The sequence below is a fragment of the Oryx dammah genome, unplaced genomic scaffold (assembly GCF_014754425.2).
Source record: "Oryx dammah isolate SB20612 unplaced genomic scaffold, SCBI_Odam_1.1 HiC_scaffold_1, whole genome shotgun sequence".
In the NCBI taxonomy this organism is placed as follows: domain Eukaryota; kingdom Metazoa; phylum Chordata; class Mammalia; order Artiodactyla; family Bovidae; genus Oryx; species Oryx dammah.
The window spans coordinates 77,762,210-77,782,105 of record NW_024070185.1 but is presented as its reverse complement, the minus strand read 5'-3'; the positions used below and the strand labels follow the sequence as shown (position 1 = coordinate 77,782,105).

General features: G+C 44.7%; 1 protein-coding gene across 3 annotated transcripts in view; it reads left to right on the top strand.

Moving 5' to 3' along the window:
* Nucleotides 1–19,896, top strand: part of GOLM1 (golgi membrane protein 1) — a 57,485-nt gene that overhangs the window by 10,496 nt on the left and 27,093 nt on the right. For all 3 annotated transcript variants that reach the window (XM_040244990.1, XM_040244983.1, XM_040244998.1), the window contains 2 exons: nucleotides 1,090–1,239; nucleotides 3,249–3,428. In XM_040244990.1, the coding sequence (XP_040100924.1) occupies nucleotides 1,111–1,239; nucleotides 3,249–3,428 (309 nt within the window). In that variant the 5' untranslated portion in view covers nucleotides 1,090–1,110. The remainder of the gene's footprint in view (nucleotides 1–1,089; nucleotides 1,240–3,248; nucleotides 3,429–19,896) is intronic.

The following is a 19,896-nucleotide window of genomic DNA, read 5'->3' as shown; positions in this document are numbered from 1 at the left end:
TGCCTTCCTTCTGATAAGGTCCTGTTGATCGGGCTCAGCGAGAGCCGTTTGGAACAGTTCACTAACCTTACCCTTGCTGGAGCAGGGCTGAGATCCAGCCAGACTGGGCTTGGGATTGAAGACCAGGAGCAAAAACATGGCTCCTTCCTTGTCAGCTGTATTTCTGCTTCTTTCAAGAAGTTTGATGCTCCCTGCAGCCCTTGAAGTCTCCTGACTTGGGTGTGCTGCACAGATACGGGCTCAGAAGGGAGAGGACAGTGTTCAAAGGAAGCTGGGCCAATGCCTCTTTCTGAGGCAGTCGGGGCACTTCCGGTCCTGGCTTCACACGCCTCCAGGAGGCTTTCCTGCTTGGCTCAGGGAATATTGTAATTGGGTGTCACTGACAATTTTATCAAAGGATAGAAAACCCTCCCCTTGTTAGGAATCAGATCAAAAAGACTTCTTTAGGGAATAATGAGAAATGGAGTCTTTCTTTCATTTTTAAAAGATTTTTTGATGTGGACTATTTTCAAAGTCTTTTGCTTCTGTTCCATGTCTTGGTTTTTTTTGGTGGTCAGACATGTGAGATCCTAGCTCCCTGACCAGGGATTGAACCCTCACCCTTTGCATTGGAAGGTGAAGTCCCACCCATTGGACAACCAGGCAAGTCCCTGGAGTCATTCTAGTCATTCTAATGTGATGTAGAAGCACTAATAATTGCTGTTACTGCTTACAGAGATGGTGATTTCTCAGATTGTACTGGGAGGTAGAAACTATAGTTATCCCCATTTTTTCAGATGGGAAAACTGAGGCATAACAGCTATTATTATCTGCCCGTGGTGTTGAGCCCATGTGTGATGGGTTTCTATGACAGTGCCCACTCCCACAGTCCTGTCCCAGGGATCTAGCCGCACTGCCCAGGGCACACATCACCTGCTCTGGGTGTGCTATGTACAGTCCTCTTTGCCGACAGCTCCGCGTTTCAAGGAGAAAACACCAGCCTGTGCTTCGGGGCAGGCCGCCTTCCTGTTGGTTGGGATGATGGATGTGGCATGTCTGGGGCGTGGCAGTCCTGGTACTGAGGCCTGTGTGTCTGTTCTTATTCGGCAGGTTCTCAGCCCGGCCCTGGAGATGATGGGACTGGGAAACGGACGTCGGAGCATGAAGTCACCACCACTTGTGCTGGCTGCCCTGGTGGCCTGTATCATTGTCCTGGGCTTCAACTACTGGATTGCCAGCTCCCGGAGCGTGGATCTCCAGGTGTTCTCTTGGTCCTGTTTGTGTGGATGTCACAGAGGATTTAGAGCTGCTGGGTGCTGGATTCTGAGGAGTTCGTGGTTTATCGGCACCTAAGGCTTTGTGCACAGTAATGCATGTTCTGTAGGGCCCAACACCCAGCCTCAGGCCTGGCTCCACACCAGCCCTGCTCTTGGGTGGGAGAGGAGCCCCTTGTGACTTCTTAGGCTTGCTGCCAGGACATGCCTGTCTGCCCTTCCTGTAAGTGAACAATTTTTAGTCAGGCCTTTGGGGCTGGTTCTGGGAAAACAGCTTAAGTACCCTGCCCATAGCCCGTTCTGGTCCTCCAGTCCACATTCAGTACCTGAGTGGTGTGGGCATTGTATTTGGAGAGTGGGTGTGAGAAATGTGTTTAGAGGTACCAGTCTTTACCAGCATCATTTACTGATGGTAATAACTTTATCTTTCCTATTTATTGCCACCTGTCATGGGCCAGCAGTACTGAGTGACGGCCAGGACTCTGCTTGACCACAGCTTAGTCAGGCTTTGAGGAGGTCCGTTCTTGACAAGGCCTCAGTCCTGGCCCCCATCCTGTTTTTGGCCTACCTAGCTCAGGCTCAGCAGAGAATCCTGCTAACTCATTTCCCCACCCCTGATGCCCGAGCAAGCTCCTCATGCATTATCTTTGATGGGCTTGCCTTTAGCAAGACTTCCGCTACCCTCTTAATACTTTTCCACCTACCAACCCCTTCTCTCTGCTCTTTGGCTGTAAATCCTCAGCTGTCTCTGCAGTACTCAGAATTGAGAACAGTTTCTCTCTCAACTGCAATAGTCATGACCCCTGTTGCAGCAGCCTTGAATCAAGTTTTCCGTATCATTTTAACAGGTATCAGAATAATGTTTCTTTAAGGGTATGTTGCATACATTACCTTCTTTTGTACTCTGTCAGGTTAGGATCTTGTTCCCCACCCCATTTCACAGAGAAAGGACGAGGGGAACTGAGACTCCAACCCAGTCTTCCTGGTGGCAGGGCTTGAGTCCTCAGGAATCCCATCCCCTAGGAGTGTTTCTGAACTCCTCTGGTGCTTGCCCCACACAGTGGTAGAGCTTTTGTCTGAGTTTCCCCTGGACCCCTGTTTTCTGGGCAGATGGGGTTTTGTTGTCCAGAGAACTCAATCTGTTTCAGAAATTGTGTCTTATAAAGAGTGTTTAAGTGCTGTGTTAGTGAGGAAAAGGAACTAAATATTTGAACGCCAGCTCACGCCAGGTAAAGCATAAAGCATTTTATGTACAGGCAAACCTTGGCCATATCACAGATTCAGTTCCAAACTGCTGCAGTAATGCAAGTAATGCAATAAACAAGTCATGTGAGTTTTTGTTTCATCAGTGCCTAGAAGGTTATATTTATTCTATACTGTACTCTATTAAGTTTTCAGTAGTGTTATATCTAAAAAAAAGTACATATCTTGAAAATACTGCTAAAAAATGCTGACCATCATCTAAGCATTCAGGGAGCCTTAGTAACTTCAAAGATCATGATCTCAGATCATCACAACAAATATAATGAAGAATTTGAAATATTATGAGAATTACCAAAATGTGATACAGAGATATGGAGTGAGCAAATGCTGTTGGAAAAAATGGTGCTGATGTACTTGCTCCTTGCAGGGTGGCCACATGCTTTCAATTTCTAAAAAATACGATACCTGTGAAGCTCAATAAAATGAGGTGTACCTATACCTGCCTCAGTCAAGCCTGGCAAAGTCCCTGTGAGGGGTTTGATGGTATTTCCATGGAGATGCACAGTAGACGCACAGATGCTCAGAGAGGTGAATAGCCTCTAGAATAGCCTGTGGGAGCATCTACACCACTCACCTAGAAGATCAAGCCTTGGGGACACACCATGTGTGAATGGACACAGTGTGAACACACTTGACCCCAGCTGGGGGCTGTGGGGTGGTCTTGCTGAGGGAACGTGGCGGTATGGTCTGAGGATAGCTTCACATGGTCCTTATGCTGCGGTGTCCTTGCAGACGCGGATTGTGGAGCTGGAAGGCAGGGTCCGCAGGGCGGCTGCAGAGCGAGGGGCTGTGGAGATGAAGAAGAATGAGTTCCAGGGGGAGCTGGAAAAGCAGCGGGAGCAGCTGGACAAAATCCAGTCCAGCCACAACTTTCAGATGGAGAGCGTCAACAAGTTGTACCAGGACGAAAAGGCAAGACCTGCTTGACTTTCCTCTTAATTCTGTTCTAAATGCCATTTATACCCTGTTGAATTTCCCTCAATGGGAGGATAAGCAGCTGTGTGTTTATGTGTGTTGCTGTGAGGTCACTCAGTCGTGTCCGACTCTTGGTGATCCCATGGACTGTAGCCCGCCAGGCTCCTCTGTCCATGAGATTTACCAGGCAAGAATACTGGTGTGAGTTGCCAATTCCTTCTCCAGGGGATATTCCTGACCCAGGCATGGAACCCAGGTCTCCTGCTTTGGCAGGCGGGTTCTTTACCACTGAGTCACCAGGGAAGCCCTCGGAAGGAGTGAATTCTATTGACTGGGGTGGAGAGGGGTCACCAACAAGAAGTGAAATTAAGTAGAGTGTTCAAGGATGAGCTGGAATTGGAAACACAGAACAGACGGGAAGGGCAAAGAAATTGCATGTGAAAGAAGATGGCTGTTCGGATGTGGAATGAGCCTCTTGCTCAAGCTTTGGGCGTTTCCCCATCTTGCCAGTAGTCCCTGGGTGAGCTTGTTGGAAAACCTTTTGAAGTGGTGATAAAAGGGAGAAATGCCAAAGAACTGTCTAAGCATCAGGTTCATCCTCCTGTTAACCTTGTTTTCTTACTTTCTACAAATTTGCATTGGGTACCTCCTCTGTGCCAGGTGTGAGCTGGATGCTTGTATCTCGGACAGCATTGTGACCATGAGTATCCCACAGGGAGAGGAGATACAGACCTACTAAATATGCACAGAGAAAGTAGGGGACCCGAAAGATCCTGCACAGATCTTAGAAGGGACTTCTGCTAATGAGAGCAGCTTTATGTGTCTTGCTTTTTCTGGCTTGCTTGGGACTGTGTGACTCCACTTTCCTGTTTGTTAAACTGTGTAATGGTATGAGTTACTAATATCTTCTTTTCTTAAGTGCATCAGACTCATGACCATTTATTTCCTTGAAGACTTTGCTACTAGTTTCTACTAAAATCAAGTCCGCTTTCAAGATAATGCATCTCAAAATATGAGTGCCTTCCAGTAAATCAAGCATTTCACAGACAGAGACACATGGATTAGCATGAGCCAAATCTATATAAAGTCCTACTAGTTACCAGATAATGAATCATTTCTAGACAGGGCCTCAGACTTTTCCTATGTGACTGGTTTGAAGGGTGAGAAGTACTTTTTTAAAAAAAATCTGAAGAGTACTTTCTTATAGTCACAAATGTCTGTTTCTTCTCTGACTTGTTCCAGTTTTTATGCTGTTGTAGGAAGGTTCTGCCTCATTTTTCTCATATGTGGGTGATACTGTGTGTGCTCCCGAAATCCTCTTCAGCTGCGTAGAGTAGGACCTTGCTATTTCTCACATGCTTAACCTCTTGAAGTACATTTTGCGAGGAAATAGGGTTTATTCTTAAGGGATGAAGTTGGCAGAAGCTCCACGTGGGATTTGTCAGGGTGTGTGGAGTGGTCTCTGATAGCCGGGCCTCTGCTGGGTTAGGAAGGAGGCATGTTGATGGGCCCTGGCGAGTGTTGTACTGGGAAAGGGGACCCGGCAGAGACCAGCGTTTTGCCCCATCAGGTCTGGACTGCACCGGGCAAGGTGGGAAGGACCGTGCTGATTTACTGGTTCGTCAGTGCCTGACCAAACCAGCCAGGGCAAGGTTTCCCTTCTACAGGGAGGGAGGAAAAAGAATGTTTTGTGTGTCTCTCTGCCTGCCTCTCCACCCCTGTGTGTATCTGTTACTACCTGAAAATCTGACTTTTTTTTTCCTTAGGAAGAATTACCTTTTACTCTGAGCCTCTGGCCTTCCTATATATATATATTTTTTCTTTTTGAACATTCTTTGGCATTGCCCTTCTTTGGGATTGGAACGAAAACTGACCTTTTCCAGTCCTGTGGCCACTGCTGAGTCTTGCAAATTTGCTGGCATATTGAGTGCAGCACTTTCATACAGTGGCTTCTTTTAGGATTTTAAAAACTCAGTTGGAATTCTGTGACCTCCACTAGTTTTATTGATAGCAATGCTTCCTAAGGTCTATATTCTAGTATGTCTAGCTGTAGGTGAGTGACCACACCATGGTGGTTATCTGGGTCCTTAAGACTTTTTTTTGTATAGTTCTTCTGTGTATTCTTGCCACTTCTTACTCTCTTCTGCTTTTGTTAGGTCCTTACTGTTTCTGCCTTTTATTGTGCACATCCTTGTATGAAATGTTTCCTTGATATCGCTGTTTTTTTTTTTTTTAAGAAATCTCAGGTCTTTCCATTCTGTTGTTTTCCTCTATTCATTGTTCATTTAAGAAGGGCTTCTTATCTCTCCTTGCTATTCTCTGGAACTCTGTATTCAGTTGGGTATATCTTTGCCTTTCTCCCTTGCTTTTCAGTTGTCTTCTTTCCTCAGCTATTTGTGAAGCCTCCTTAGACAACCACTTTGCCTTCTTGCTTTTCTTTTCCTTTGGGATGGTTTTGGTCACCACCTCCTGTACAGTGTTAACAAACTTCCATCCATAGTTCCTCAGGCACTCTGTCTACCAGATCTAATACCTTGAGTCAATTTGTCATTTACACTGTATAATTATAAAGAATTTGCTTTAGGTCATACCTGAATGGTCTAGTGGCTTTCCCTTCTTTGTTCAATTTAAGTCTGAACTTTGCAATAAGGAGCTCTTGATCTGAGCCACAGTCAGCTCCAGGTCTTGTTTTTGCTTACTTTATAGAGCTTCTCCATCTTTGGCTGCAAAGAATATAATCAGTCTGATTTTGGTGATATCCACGTGTAGTGTCATCTCTTTTGTTGTTGAAAGAGCATGTTTGCTGTGACCAGTATGTTCTCTTGGCAAAACTCTGTTAGTCTTTGCCCTGCTTCATTTTGTATTCCATGCCAAACTTGCTTGTTACTCTAGGTATCTCTTCTATTTTTGCATTCAAATCTCCTGTGATGAAAGGGACATGCTTTTTTTGTGTGTGTGTTAGTTCCAAGAGGTCTTGTAGGTTTTCATGGAAGCAGTCAGTCAGATTCAGCTTCTTTTGCATTAATGGTTGGGGCATAGATTTGGATTACTGTGATGTTGAATGGTTTGCCTTGGAAATGAACTGAGATCATTCTGTCATTTTTGAGATTGTACTCAAGTACTACATTTCAGACTCTTTTATAAGGGCTACTCCATTTCTTCTAAGGGATTCTTAACCCACACTAATAGATAATAATGGTCAATTGAATTACATTCGCCTGTTTCCATCCATCAGTTCACTGATCCCTAAGATGTATATGTTCACTCTTGCTGTCTCTTGCTTGACCATGTCCAATTTACCTTGTTTCATGGACCTAACATTCCAGGTTCCTATGCAGTGTTGTTCTTTACAGCTTCAGTCTTGACTTTCACCACCAGACACATCCACAACTGAATATCGTTTCCGCTTTGGCCCAGCCACTTCATTCTTTCTGGAGCTATCAGCAGTTGCTCTCCACTCTGCCCAAGTAGCATACTGGATACCTTCTGACCTGGGGGGCTCATCTTCCAGTGTCATATCTTTTTGCCTTCTCATGCTATTCATGGAGTTCTTGAAGCAGGAACACTAGAGTGGTTCTCCATTCCCTCCTCCAGTGGACCACGTTTTGTCAGAACTCTCCACTGTAACCTGTCCATCTTGGTGGCCCTGCATGGCTTGGTTCATGGCTTCATTGAGTTATGCAAGTGCCTTCAGTGTGACATGGCTGTGATCCATGAAGGGGCTACTGGTATATAGATCTAGTTCATCCATTATCACCACTATGCCCTGTTTCTTTGTATAAATGTACTGCAGTTTACCTACCCTCTGCACTGGGCCCATCGGTTGTTTCTAGTGTTGGCTGTTGCAGAGAACTAGCTGCTTCTGCAGGGCTCCCTTGACACGTGTGAGTTTCTCTAAGCTTGCAATACATTTCTGACTACAGTTTGGGGCACCATTAATGAGCTGGGAGTAATAATTTGCTGGTTATGACCCACATAAAAATTTTTAAAATATTAGAGTATTATTATATTGTTTTATATTCTTTGGTGAAACCATTGTGTCAGTGTATATATTAAAGATAATACATATTTGAATGTTTGCACTGTATCAAATTTGTCATTGTGAGTTGAAAGAGTTTTAGAGGTAAACTTAAAAGCTGAATTGCTGGATGGTGTTATTACATTTTTATTATCTGTTTCCACCTTGCTCACCAGTATGGTCTTGTTACTTATTCCTTCTGCGCTTTCCTGGCTTGTTCCATTTTCATGAGCCATAGGCTATTGGAAGCAGGGAGAAACCTGGGTCAGTGAAGTGTGCCCATTCCCAGGGCTGTGGCTGGTCAGTCAGATTCTCTGCCTTTGAACCAAATCCCACAGACTCTGACTGGTTGATAGTAAATACTTCCAATGAGACTTCAGCTGATCCTTTGAGATTGGATTGTCATTTTCATTTTCTTTCCTTTCTGCATTCCTGTTGCGTGAATAGGTGTGGTTAATTCAGTTTGATTGCACAAATGCAATTACACAAGTTCATGTGTATTTATATAACTGGGTAGAAGCTCATTTCCTGAGTTGTATATTATTAGTAGGGATATTCAGCTTTGTTTTAAAACAAGAAATGATTGTATATGTCAGCCTTCAGAAACTTTGAAAGAAGTTGTCTTTTTCTTAATTATCAAAATATTTTTATTATAGACAATTAGGTTTCCCTGGTGGCTCAGCAGCAAAGAACCTGCCTGCAGTGCAGGAGACCAGGGTTCAATCCCTGGGTTGGGAATTATGAAAATATAAAAAATATTTTAAAAGACAATTATGAAAATATAAAAATAAAAATCACCTGTAATTCCATCATTTGTCAATTAACCACTGAGAACCTTTAAAAAAATACTACACTTTCAGTTCGGTTCAGTTCAGTAGCTCAGTTGTGTCCAACTCTTTGCGACCCCATGGACTGCAGCATGCCAAGCCTCCCTGTCCATTACCAACTCCCAGAGCCTACTCAGACTCATGTCCATTGAGTTGATGATGCCATCCAACTATCTCATCCTCTGTTATCCCTTCTCTTTCTGCCTTCAATCAACCAGCATCAGGGTCTCTTCACATGAGTCAGTTCTTCACATCAGGTGGCCAAGTATTGGAGTTTCAGCTTCAACATCAGTCCTTCCAGTGAATATTCAAGACTGATTTCCTTTAGGATGAACTGGTTGGATTTCCTTACAGTCCAAGGGATTCTCAAGAGTCTTCTCCAACACCACAGTTCAAAAGCATCGATTCTTCGGCTCTCAGTCTTCTTTATAGTAACACTTTCACATCCATACATGACTGCTGGAAAAACCACAGCCTTGACTAGATGGACCTTTGTTGGCAAAATAATGTCTCTGTTTTTTAATATGCTGTCTAGGTTGGTCATAACTTTTCTTCCAAGGAGTAAGTGTCTTTTTATTTCTTGGCTGCAGTCACCATCTGCAGTGATTTTGGAGCCCCCCAAAATAAAGTCTGTCACCATTTCCACTGTTTCCCCATCTATTTGTAGCATTTATAAATGGTTATGTTCAAACTTTTAAATGTAATGTGCCATGAAAATTGTAGATAAGGTAGCTTCTTTACATGGTAAACGTGTTTGAACACTCCTAGTTTTTGCATACCATTTAAAGGGACCCAGGAACTCTTGGCTTATTCTGCATTGTTATCTTAGGAATGTTGAGGTGACCTTCCCCTAGGAAGGAAGGCAGGGGTGTACTTCCAGAAAAGAGGATTCTTCATAAATATTTGCTGAAGGGACCTTTGTAGAATGCCTTGACATCTGATTGGCATAGGGGACCATGCTTTTGAGTCAGGTGAACATGATTATATGTATATGTGTTGTCCTGTTATTTATTGTTGGATAACAAATTGCCCCCAAACACAGTGGTTTAAAACCATGACAGACATTTATTTTGTTCACGACCTGCACTTTGGGAGGGCCTAGAGGGAACAGCTTGCTCTACTCCACACTCCACATCCGGGGTGCTTTGAAGGCTTGGGGTGGAGTCGCCTGAACGTTCCTTAACTCGTGTGTTGCGGTCAGGGAACTGAGACTTCAGAGGGGTCTTGTGAGGTCATGGCACCTACACATGACTTTCCACGTGGCTGGGGGCTTCCTTGAAGCACGGAGGCTGGGCTCCCAGGGTGAGGATCCCAACAACGAAGGGGAGGAAGCTATAATCTTTTACAGGAGTTTCCCAGAGCTGCCAAGACAAATACCATGAACTCGATGCCTTAAAATGAAAATTTATTCCTTCATTGTCCTGGAGGCTCCAGGTCCAAAATCAGGGTATCAGCAGGGCCGTGCTTCCTTGAAGGCTCTATGGAGCCTTGGTGCTCGTAGCTTCTTGTGTTTGCTGGCAGATTTTGGCATCTCTTGACCTGCAGACACGCTACTCCAGTCTCTGCCTCCATCTTCCCTCTGTGTCTGTGTCTACTCACCTCTTCTCTTTAGTCATTCTGATTTGGGGCCCAGCCCCCCCCCCCCCCCGCCCCACTCCCCCCCGACATTATTACAACTAACTTACATCTGTTTAGACCCTGATTCTAAATGAGGTTGTTAACAGGTTCATTGCCATGTTCTGGGTGGACATAAATTCGGGGTTACGCTAATCAACCCCCTACACCTTTCACTGGCCAGGCCTCAGAAGGGTGCAGGGTCACTTCCTGTACATTCGTTAGGAGCAAGTCACTAAGGCCAGGCCAGGTGGAAGGGGTAGAAGTTAGACTCCATTCTCGGGGGCAATGTCAGGAGCTTGAGGGGTTATTTTTAAACCACCACATTTGTCTGGGTACAGATAATCCTCACACAAGCACCCACTGAAATACTGTTTTCTTTGTACAGATATAAGTGATGCATAGTAGAGGTTTTCGTTGGGTGGTGAGAGCCCCACGCCGTGTGGCTCCTTGTTCCTGTGTGGTGTTTGGACCTGAGATGAGGGCCGCTCTTTTCAGTCATAGCAGCGGTGGTTTCTATGAGTTGCTTCCTGTGGAAGATTCTGTCTCTTGAAAAGGAGGCAACAAATGTCAAGAAGTCTCGCCATTTGTCCTGCTTTGAAAGAAGAAGTGAAAGTGTTCATTGCTCAGTCTTGTCCAACTCTTTGGACCCCTGTGGGTTGTAGCCTGCCAGGTTCCTCTGTCCATGGGATTTCCCAGGCGAGATACTGGAGTGGGTTGCCATATGCTTAATATAAGAGCAACCATCTGAACGATTTTTCAGTGTGCACTTCATTGGCATCAAGTACATTCACATCAGTATGTGACTGTCACCACCAGCCCACTCCAGAGCTTTCTCATCTTCTCACCGGAAGTTCTGTCCGTGTGAAACTGGGCTTCTGTGTCCCCCCACCCGGTGTGGCGTCTGTGGTCCTGCCTTCTGTATCTGTGGACTCAACTGCTCACAGCGCCCACTCAGCAGGATCTCACAGTGTTTGTGCCTTGGTGTCTGGCTTATTTCACTCAGCACACTCATGTTCTTATACCACTTCTCCTGCACACACACCTGTACACTCACTTATCTCTTACTCATGTGCCCTTAAACCATTTTGGACCTTGAATAACCCAAGTTCTCATACTGTGTAGTGTCCCGGGTCTCTTAAACTTCCAAGAGTAGGTCTTGACTTCAACGCTTGTGCCCATCTGTCTCTCAGCTCCTCCCTGTGGTCTGGATTCAGCCGCCTTCTGCTGCCCACCTGCCCCTGCACACCTCTCCCTGTCTCCCTCATGTCTTTTTTGGGGGGCCCTGCCTGGCCTTGTCCCCACTGATGGGGGAGCCGGGGCAGCGGTGTGCAGACCCCACGTTGCGCAGGTGGATCGGTTGTGCTGAGTCCTGGGGTCCTTCAGTGGTCCCTGGGCGGGAAGACAGCCTGCTTTTCACTGGCCCTGCCTCCTCTGGATGTGCGTGAGCTGAGGATGAGTATCCGTCTCCCTTAGTTAGTCAGCGGCTTCTCTGGGCAGCTTCTCTTCATACCTCGCTCAGGGGGGAAGTGCATCCTCCTGCTGGTGCTTGCTTCCTGCCCGCTGTCATTTAGCCTCTCTGGGCTGTGGTTTTCGGCAGAGGCCTGTGGTGGAGAGGTGGGGTCCGGGTGGGCCTGGCTGTGGAGGATTTCTTCTGCAGAGAAGAATGGCTTCACTGGTGAACCCTCCGGCCTCTACCCTGGGCCATTGGGAAGTGTAGGGGGCAGGGCTCTTTCTGGTTGGGGAAAGCACACTGCAGGGGTGAGGGTGCTGCCGGTTTGGGGAGGGGTGAGGGGAGCAGGGCTGCTGAACAGGCCGCCATGTGGAGACCCTGTAAAGACAAGAATTGCCCCACCTTCATGTGTGCCTGGTGTGCTCCCATTAAGTGTCACAGGTCCATCTGGTAGGTTCCAGCTGTGGAAGCTGGGGCCGGGAGAAGTTACGTGAGGTGGCCACGGATAAAGCAGATTTGTAGCATACCTGAAACCAGAATCCACAGAACCTTCCATCTCCTTCCACATCTTTTTATTTTCTTCAAAAAAATTCCCACCCTCCCCCATCTTCTTTCTGTTGCTCTCAATCTTTCTACTTATTTCTTGTTCCTCTCTTTTATCCTTTTATGCGCCTCAGAAACCCTTATGATAGCTGATAAATTGTTGGCAGAGCTGTATATACCATGATAAGACAATTCATTTGGGGGAGTGAAATTTGATTTGTCCCTGGGTGTCCATGGGGGTTCGGTTCCCACACGCCCTGTGGATACCAGCCTCCTCAGTGCTCAGGCTGTATGTATCGAGTGGCTGCATGCAGCTAGCCCTTACGTCCAGGGTTCAACCAATTGCAGGTGTGGCACCCTTGGATATAGAGGGCCACAGGTAAGAAGTAACAAACAGGAGGTATCTATACCTTTAAAAGGTCTTGAACCTCTCTAGATTCCACTCAGAAAATGAAAGTTCCAGGATTCTCTGATGGTCCAGTAGTTAGGACTAGGAGCTTTCACTGTGATGGCCTGGGTTCAATCCCTGGTCAGAGAACTGAGATCCTGCAAGCTGTGAGGCGTGGCCAAAAAAAAAAAAAAAGTTAATTTCATCTCACCATCATCTAACTCATCTTTCTTTTCCACTAAAACCAGCCTTGTACTTAAAAAGTTTGAAAAAGGATTTGTTCTTAACTTTGCTTTTCAGCTTTAGTTATTGGTAGTGCCACAAGAAGAGCTGATGCTGAAGCTGAAACTCCAGTACTTTGGCCACCTGATGAGAAGAACAGACTCATTGGAAAAGACCCTGATGCTAGGAAAGATGGTAGGCAGGAGAAGGGGGCGACAGAGGATGAGATGGTTAGAAAGCATCACTGACTCAGTGGACATCAGTTTGAGCAAATATGGGAAATAGTGAAGAACAGGGAAGCCTGACCTGCAACAGTCCACAGGGTCCCAAAGAGCTGGACACGACTTAGTGACTATTCGTAGTGTGTACTGTGTGTAGACTAATCATAGAAAGTTTAAACATGAAAAAGTAGAGAGAGGGATCTAATGGACTCTTCAGTGTCCAACGTCAAGATTCAGTGACTGTACCTCATGCTATTTGAATCATTCTTGTTTCAACATGTATCTTTAAAATGTGGGATCATCTCTTTCTTGTAACTACCTTAACCAAAACTCCCAATAATTTCTTAGTATCAGATATTCAGCCAGTGTTCACATTTCTGCACATGATACTTTAAATCACAGCAATGGCTTACGTCAGCTGTAGGGTTTTGGACTGGACATGTCACCTCACTGCTTGTGTCGTGGTTTCTCTGAGAACATGCGTGTTCAGAGGACCAGCATTTGGCCCACAGGCACCATAAGCTTGAAGTGTCTGGGCGGCAGCTTGTCTGTTGTGGTGGTGAATGGTGCTGGTATGAGTATGTAATCCTATCAAGATGCCGTAAATAAATAATTACTAACTGGCACTTACCTGATGCTGGCGCTCTCTTTCCTCCCCTCTTACTGCTCAGGGACTGTGCTGTCTCCACGGACAGGTGGCTGCTGAGAACTGAGAAGTCCCAAGTGATCTGCACTTTAAGCATAAAAATGTGTTAGAGTAAAAGAAAAAAAGTAAAATATCTCATCAATACTGTTATGTTGATTACATCTTGAAGTGACAGTTTGGCTATATTTAGATTAAATGTTAATATTTAATTTCATCTATTTCTTTTAAATGGGATGGATTCACATAAAGCACACACCTTTTAATCATTTTAACATGTACATGTCAGTGGTTTTTAGTATACGCACAGTGTTGTGCAAGCATACTAATGTTGTGCAAACTCTAATTGCAGAATGTTTTCATCACTCCAAGCAGGAATGTGGGCCTGTGGACTGTTACTCCCCAGCCCTTCGCCCCTCCTCCTTCTAGCTCCCCAGTAACCGCTCATTTACCTTCTTCCCCTATGGGTGTGCCTCTTCTGGGCATATAACATTTTATAGCATGTCAGTACTTCTTTCTTTCTTTTAAAACTACCTCTTTGTTTATTTATTTGGCTGCGCAGGGTCTTAGTTGAGTCGTGCGGGATCTTTACTTGTGGCGTGTGGGATCCAGTTCCCTGACCAGGGAGTGAACCCAGGCCCCCTGCATTGGGAGTGCAAGTCCTAGCCACTGGCCCACCAGGGAAGTTCCTTCATTTCTTTTTATGAGTGAATAATATTCCACTATATGGATAGACCACTTTTATTTATTAATTCATCACTTGGACATTTGGGTTGTTGCCACTTTTTTAGCTGTTAAGAACAATTCTGCTGTGAACATTTGTGGACAATTTTTGTGTAGACATGTCTTTTCAGTTCTCTTGGGTATATACCTGGGCTTCCCTGGTAGCTCAGATGGTGGTAAAGAATCTGCCTGCAATGCAGGAGGCCTAGGTTCGGTCCCCAAGTCAGGAAGATCCGCTGGAGAAGGGAATGGCAATCCACTACAGTATTCTTGCCTGGAGAATTCCATGGACAGACTCCATGGGTCATATACCTAGGAGTAGAATTTCTGGGTTGTATAATAACTATTTAGCTTCCCCCCCCCAATTTTATTTATTTATTTTTGTCTGTGCTATATCTTCATTGTTGTGAAGGCTTATCTCTGGTTGCAGCTGTGTGCTGTGCTCAGTCTTGTCTGACTCTTTGTGACCCCATGGACTGAAGCCCACTAGGCTCCTCTGTCCATGGGATTCTCCAGGCAAGAATACTAGAGTGGGTAGCCATTCCCTTCTTCAGGGGATCTTCCCAACCCAGAGATCATACTCGCATCTCTTGCCAAGTCTCCTGCATTGCAGGTGGGTTCTTTACCGCTGAGCCACTGGGGAAGCCCCGTTTAGCTTTTTGAGGAGCTGCCAAATTGTTTTCTGCAGCGACTTCACCATTTTACATTCTTATCAACTGGCTGGGAGGTTTCTAGTTTCTCCACATCCTTGTCAATGCTTGTTATTTTCCTTCTGTTTGATTCTTTAACTTGTCACCATCCTAGTCTGTGTGTTTCAGGTTTTCAGAACGTGGTAAGCGGTTGTAGATTTATTGCTTTGAAAATTTACTATGGAATGTTGAGGTTATTTTCTTGGGAATCTAAGGGAGAAATAGGTTGATCAATTATACTTGTTTCTGGAATAGAATGGCTATGATACATTCATTTATGGGCGATTCATTCCAAGGCCTTCTGAGCTAGTGCCTAATTGAATTTTGGTGGCACTTATTGCCTCCTTGTCTGCTGCTAAGAATTCCCAGGAAACAGGTCACACAGACCAGGAAGTCCAGCTCCCCTAAAGTCACTCTTTACCAAAATGCGAAAATCATCTGGGCTGTTTAGGGTGCAATATGTAGTTAATTTAAACATAATTTTGTTTAATGCTGGTGATATTTGTTTCCTTTATTTTGAACCCTTCAAAAAACTAAAAGCATTTTCATAGTTTTCCTGAAGATGATTCAACAAGATTTTCAGTAAATATAAAACTGCATACATAAAGCTCTCAGTGGAGTTTTATGATCCTTTACTCATTTACTTAAATGGAGACTGTTTTTCCATGCATCAGGAAGTAGGTTGGAAGATAACTAAAATATATTTTCTTTGGAAGAATAGAGTCACATGGGAGACAGAAATATCTTCAGATATATCAAGTTGCAGCAATTCTTAAACCTTCAGGCAGTTGCAAACTCTAATGACTTTTTTTTTTTGGATGGAACTTCAGCAATACGTGAACCATGAACTTCCAGATGTTCAAGCTGGTTTTAGAAAAGGCAGAGGAACCAGAAATCAAATTGCCAGCATCCGCTGGATCATCGAAAAAGCAAGAGAGTTCCAGAAAAACATCTATTTCTGCTTTATTGACTATGCCAAAGCCTTTGACTGTGTGGATCACAATAAGCTGTGGAAAATTCCTCAAGAGATGGGAATACCAGACCACCTGACCTGCCTCTTGAGAAACCTGTATGCAGGTCAGGAAGCAGCAGTTAGAACTGGACATGGAACAACAGACTGGCTCCAAATAGGAAAAGGAGTATGTCAAGGCTGTATATTGTCACCCTGCTTATTTAACTTATATGCAGAGTACATCATGAGAAATGCTGGGCTGGAAGAAGCACAAGCTGGAATCAAGATTGCCGGGAGAAATATCAATAACCTCAGATATGCAGATGACACCACCCTTATGGCAGAAAGTGAAGAGGAACTCAAAAGCCTCTGGATGAAAGTGAAAGAGGAGAGTGAAAATGTTGGCTTAAAGCTCAACATTCAGAAAACGAAGATCATGGCATCTGGTCCCATCACTTCATGGGAAATGGACGGGGAAACAGTGGAAACAGTGTCAGACCTTATTTTTGGGGGCTCCAAAATCACTGCAGATGGTGATTGCAGCCATGAAATTAAAAGATGCTTACTCCTTGGAAGAAAAGTTATGACCAACCTAGATAGTATATTAAGAGACATTACTTTGCCAACAAAGGTCCGTCTAGTCAAGGCTATGGTTTTTCCAGTGGTCGTGTATGGATGTGAGAGTTGGACTGTGAAGAAAGCTGAGCGCCAAAGAATTGATGCTTTTGAACTGTGGTGTTGGAGAAGACTCTTGAGAGTCCATTGGACTGTAAGGAGATCCAACCAGTCCATCCTAAAGGAGATCAGTCCTGGGTGTTCATTGGAAGGACCGATGCTAAAGCTGAAACTCCAATACTTCGGCCACCTCATGTGAAGAGTTGACACATTGGAAAAGACTCTGATGCTGGGAGGGATTGGGGGCAGGAGGAGAAAGGGACGACAAAAGATGAGATGGCATCCCCGACTCGATGGACATGAATTTGGGTAAACTCCGGGAGTTGGTGATGGATGGGGAGGCCTGGTGTGCTGCAGGTCATGGGGTCGCAAAGAGTCAGAGACGACTGAGCGACTGAACTGAACCGAAGGGTAATGAGTGGAGAAGGGACAAGTCAGACTGCCGTAATTGCTGTAGAAATGATTTGCCCGGGAGGTTGGCTTTTGAGATTATCAGTATATAATCATTTAAGTGCCCCGTTTCTTTCTCTGTCCTCTTTCATCACTGATATTCAGAGGGAAGGTGGTTTGTTACGTATGCAAGGTAGAGATTTAAGGGTGCAGTTCAGCTGTGTTAAATATATTCACATTGTTGTGCAGGAAATATCTGGAACTTCTTCATCTTGCAGTGCTAAGAGTCTATGCCCATTAAACACTATTCTGTCCAACCTTCCCCACCCCTTGCCCTTGGCAGCCACCTTTCTGCTTTATGTTTTGATGATTTTGTCTGCTTTAGACACTGTGCATATAGATAGAATCATACAGTGTTTGCCCTTTATGATTAGCTTAGCATGATGTCCTCAAGGTTCACCTACATTGTGACATGTAACATTCTTTTTAAAGGCTGTGTAGTTTACTATTTCATTGTATGTATGTGCCACATTTTCATTTTTTTCTTAAAAAAATTTTTTTAAAAATTACGATATTGTGTTAGTTTTAGGTGTACAGTAATGTGAATCAGTTATACATGCACATATATCCACTCTTTTTTTAAAGATTTTTTTCCACATAAGCCATTACAGAGTATTGAGTGGAGTTCCCTAGGCTGTAGAGCAGGTTCTTACTATCTGTTTTATGTATAGTAGTGTGTATATGTCAGTCCCAGTCTCCCAGTTTATCCCTCCCCATGCTTTTGGCCGCCTGATGTGAAGAGCTGACTGATTGGAAAGACCCTGATGCTCGGAAAGATTGAAGGCAAATGGAAAAGGGGTGGCAGAGAATGAAATGGTTGGATAGCATCACTGACGTGATGGACATGAATCTGAGCAAACTCTCGGTGATATCGAAGGACTGGGAGAAGGGGATCCTGGTGTGCTGCGGTCCCTTGGGTCACAAGGAGTCAGACATGACTCAGCAACTGAAAAACAGCACCTCTTTTTTAGATTCTACATATAGGCCATATCATATGTTATTTGTCTTTCTTTGTCTGATTTATTTCACTCAGTATCAGTCTCTAGGTCCGTCCAGGTTGCTGCAAGTGGCATTACTTTGTTCTCCTTTATTGCTGAGTGATACTACATTGTGTCCATGTATCACATCTTTTTTATCCATTCCTCTGTTGATAGACATTTAGGTTGCTTCCATGTCCTGGTAAGGTAGATAGTGCTACAGTGTGTAATGGGTGCATATAACTTTTTGAATTATAGTTTTCTCCAGATACATGCCCATGAGTGGGATTGATTGCTAGGTTGTATGGTATTTCTATTTCTGGTTTTTAAAGAAATTTCCATGCTGTTCTCCATAGTGTCTGTACTTAGTCACGGGCTTAGCACGTCCTCAAAGGTTCGCGCATGTTGTAGCATGTGACATTCTTTCTTTTTAAAGGCTGTGTACTGTTCCATTGTTTGTGTATGTTGCGTTTCCTTTATCCATTCATCCACTGATGGGCACCTAGGTTGCTTCAGTTCTTGACTGTTTTGAGTGGTGTTGCTGTGAACATGGATGCAGATATCTCTTCCAGATCCTGCTTTGTGTTCTTCTGAGTATATATCCCGAAGTGGGACTGCTGGGTCTTGGGGCCATCTTTTGCAATTTTAATAGAACATGTGCAAGCCTTTTCTGAGAGTAGCAGGAGCTATGAGCTGTGTGAATATGACTCCCTGCTGGCCCACAGGGAAGGTCATGGGCCATGGTTGTGATGTTCCCTCCCTGAGAGATTAATTGTACAGATGGTATCACTGTGACTTGTTTCCTGTTGTGCCAGACCTCCTGAAATAAATACCAGAATCGTTTGGCCAGATTTTGTTTCTAGGTGTGCATCCCTGTATTCATAAACACCTTCCTCTAGAAAGCCCAGTCCAGGACAAAGAAAGACTGAGGGCTGGACAGAGAGATCCAACAGGAAATGGAAGCACAGAACGGGGCTGGGAGGGCATCGTTGTCCTCCTTTACCCAGGAATGGGGCAGACCAGCCAGTTGACAAACTTTGTTGATTTTGACACAGTAAGGAGTACGTCAAGGCTGTATATTGTCACCCTGCTTATTTAACTTATATGCAGAGTACATCGTGAGAAACGCTGGATTGGAAGAAACACAGGTGGAATCAAGATTGCCGGGAGAAATATCAATAACCTCAGATATGCAGATGACACCACCCTTATGGCAGAAAGTGTAGAGGAACTAAAAAGCCTCTTGATGAAAGTGAGAGAGGAGAGTGAAAACGTTGGCTTAAAGCTCAACATTCAGAAAATGAAGATCATGGCATCCGGTCCCATCACTTCATGGCAAATAGATGGGGAAACAGTGGAAACAGTGGCAGACTTTATTGTTTTGGGCTCCAAAATCACTGCAGATGGTGATTGCAGCCATAAAATTAAAAGATGCTTACTCCTTGGAAGAAAAGTTATGACCAACCTAGATAGTATATTCAAAAGCAGAGATACTTTGCCAACAAAGTTCCGCCTAGTCAAGGCTATGGTTTTTCCTGTGGTCATGTATGGATGTGAGAGTTGGACTGTGAAGAAGGCTGAGCGCTGAAGAATTGATGCTTTTGAACTGTGGTGTTGGAGAAGACTCTTGAGAGTCCCTTGGACTGCAAGGAGATCCAACCAGTCCATTCTGAAGGAGATCAGTCCTGGGATTTCTTTAGAAGGAATGATGCTAAAGCTGAAACTCCAGTACTTTGGTCACCTCATGCGAAGAGTTGACTCATTGGAAAAGATTCTGATGCTGGGAGGGATTAGGGGCAGGAGGAGGGGATGACAGAGGATGAGATGGCTGGATGGCATCACGGACTTGATGGACATGAGTCTGAGTGAACTCCGGGAGTTGGTGATGGACAGGGAGGCCTGGCGTGCTGCGATTCATGGGGTTGCAAAGAGTCGGACACGACTGAGCAACTGAACTGAAGAAACCCTCATGTTGTGGCCCAGTATTTCGCTCTGTGTATAGAACATCACTTACCTGTGTGATGCAGACTGGTGTTTGATGTCACCTTTCCTTCAGGGTACAGCACCAGG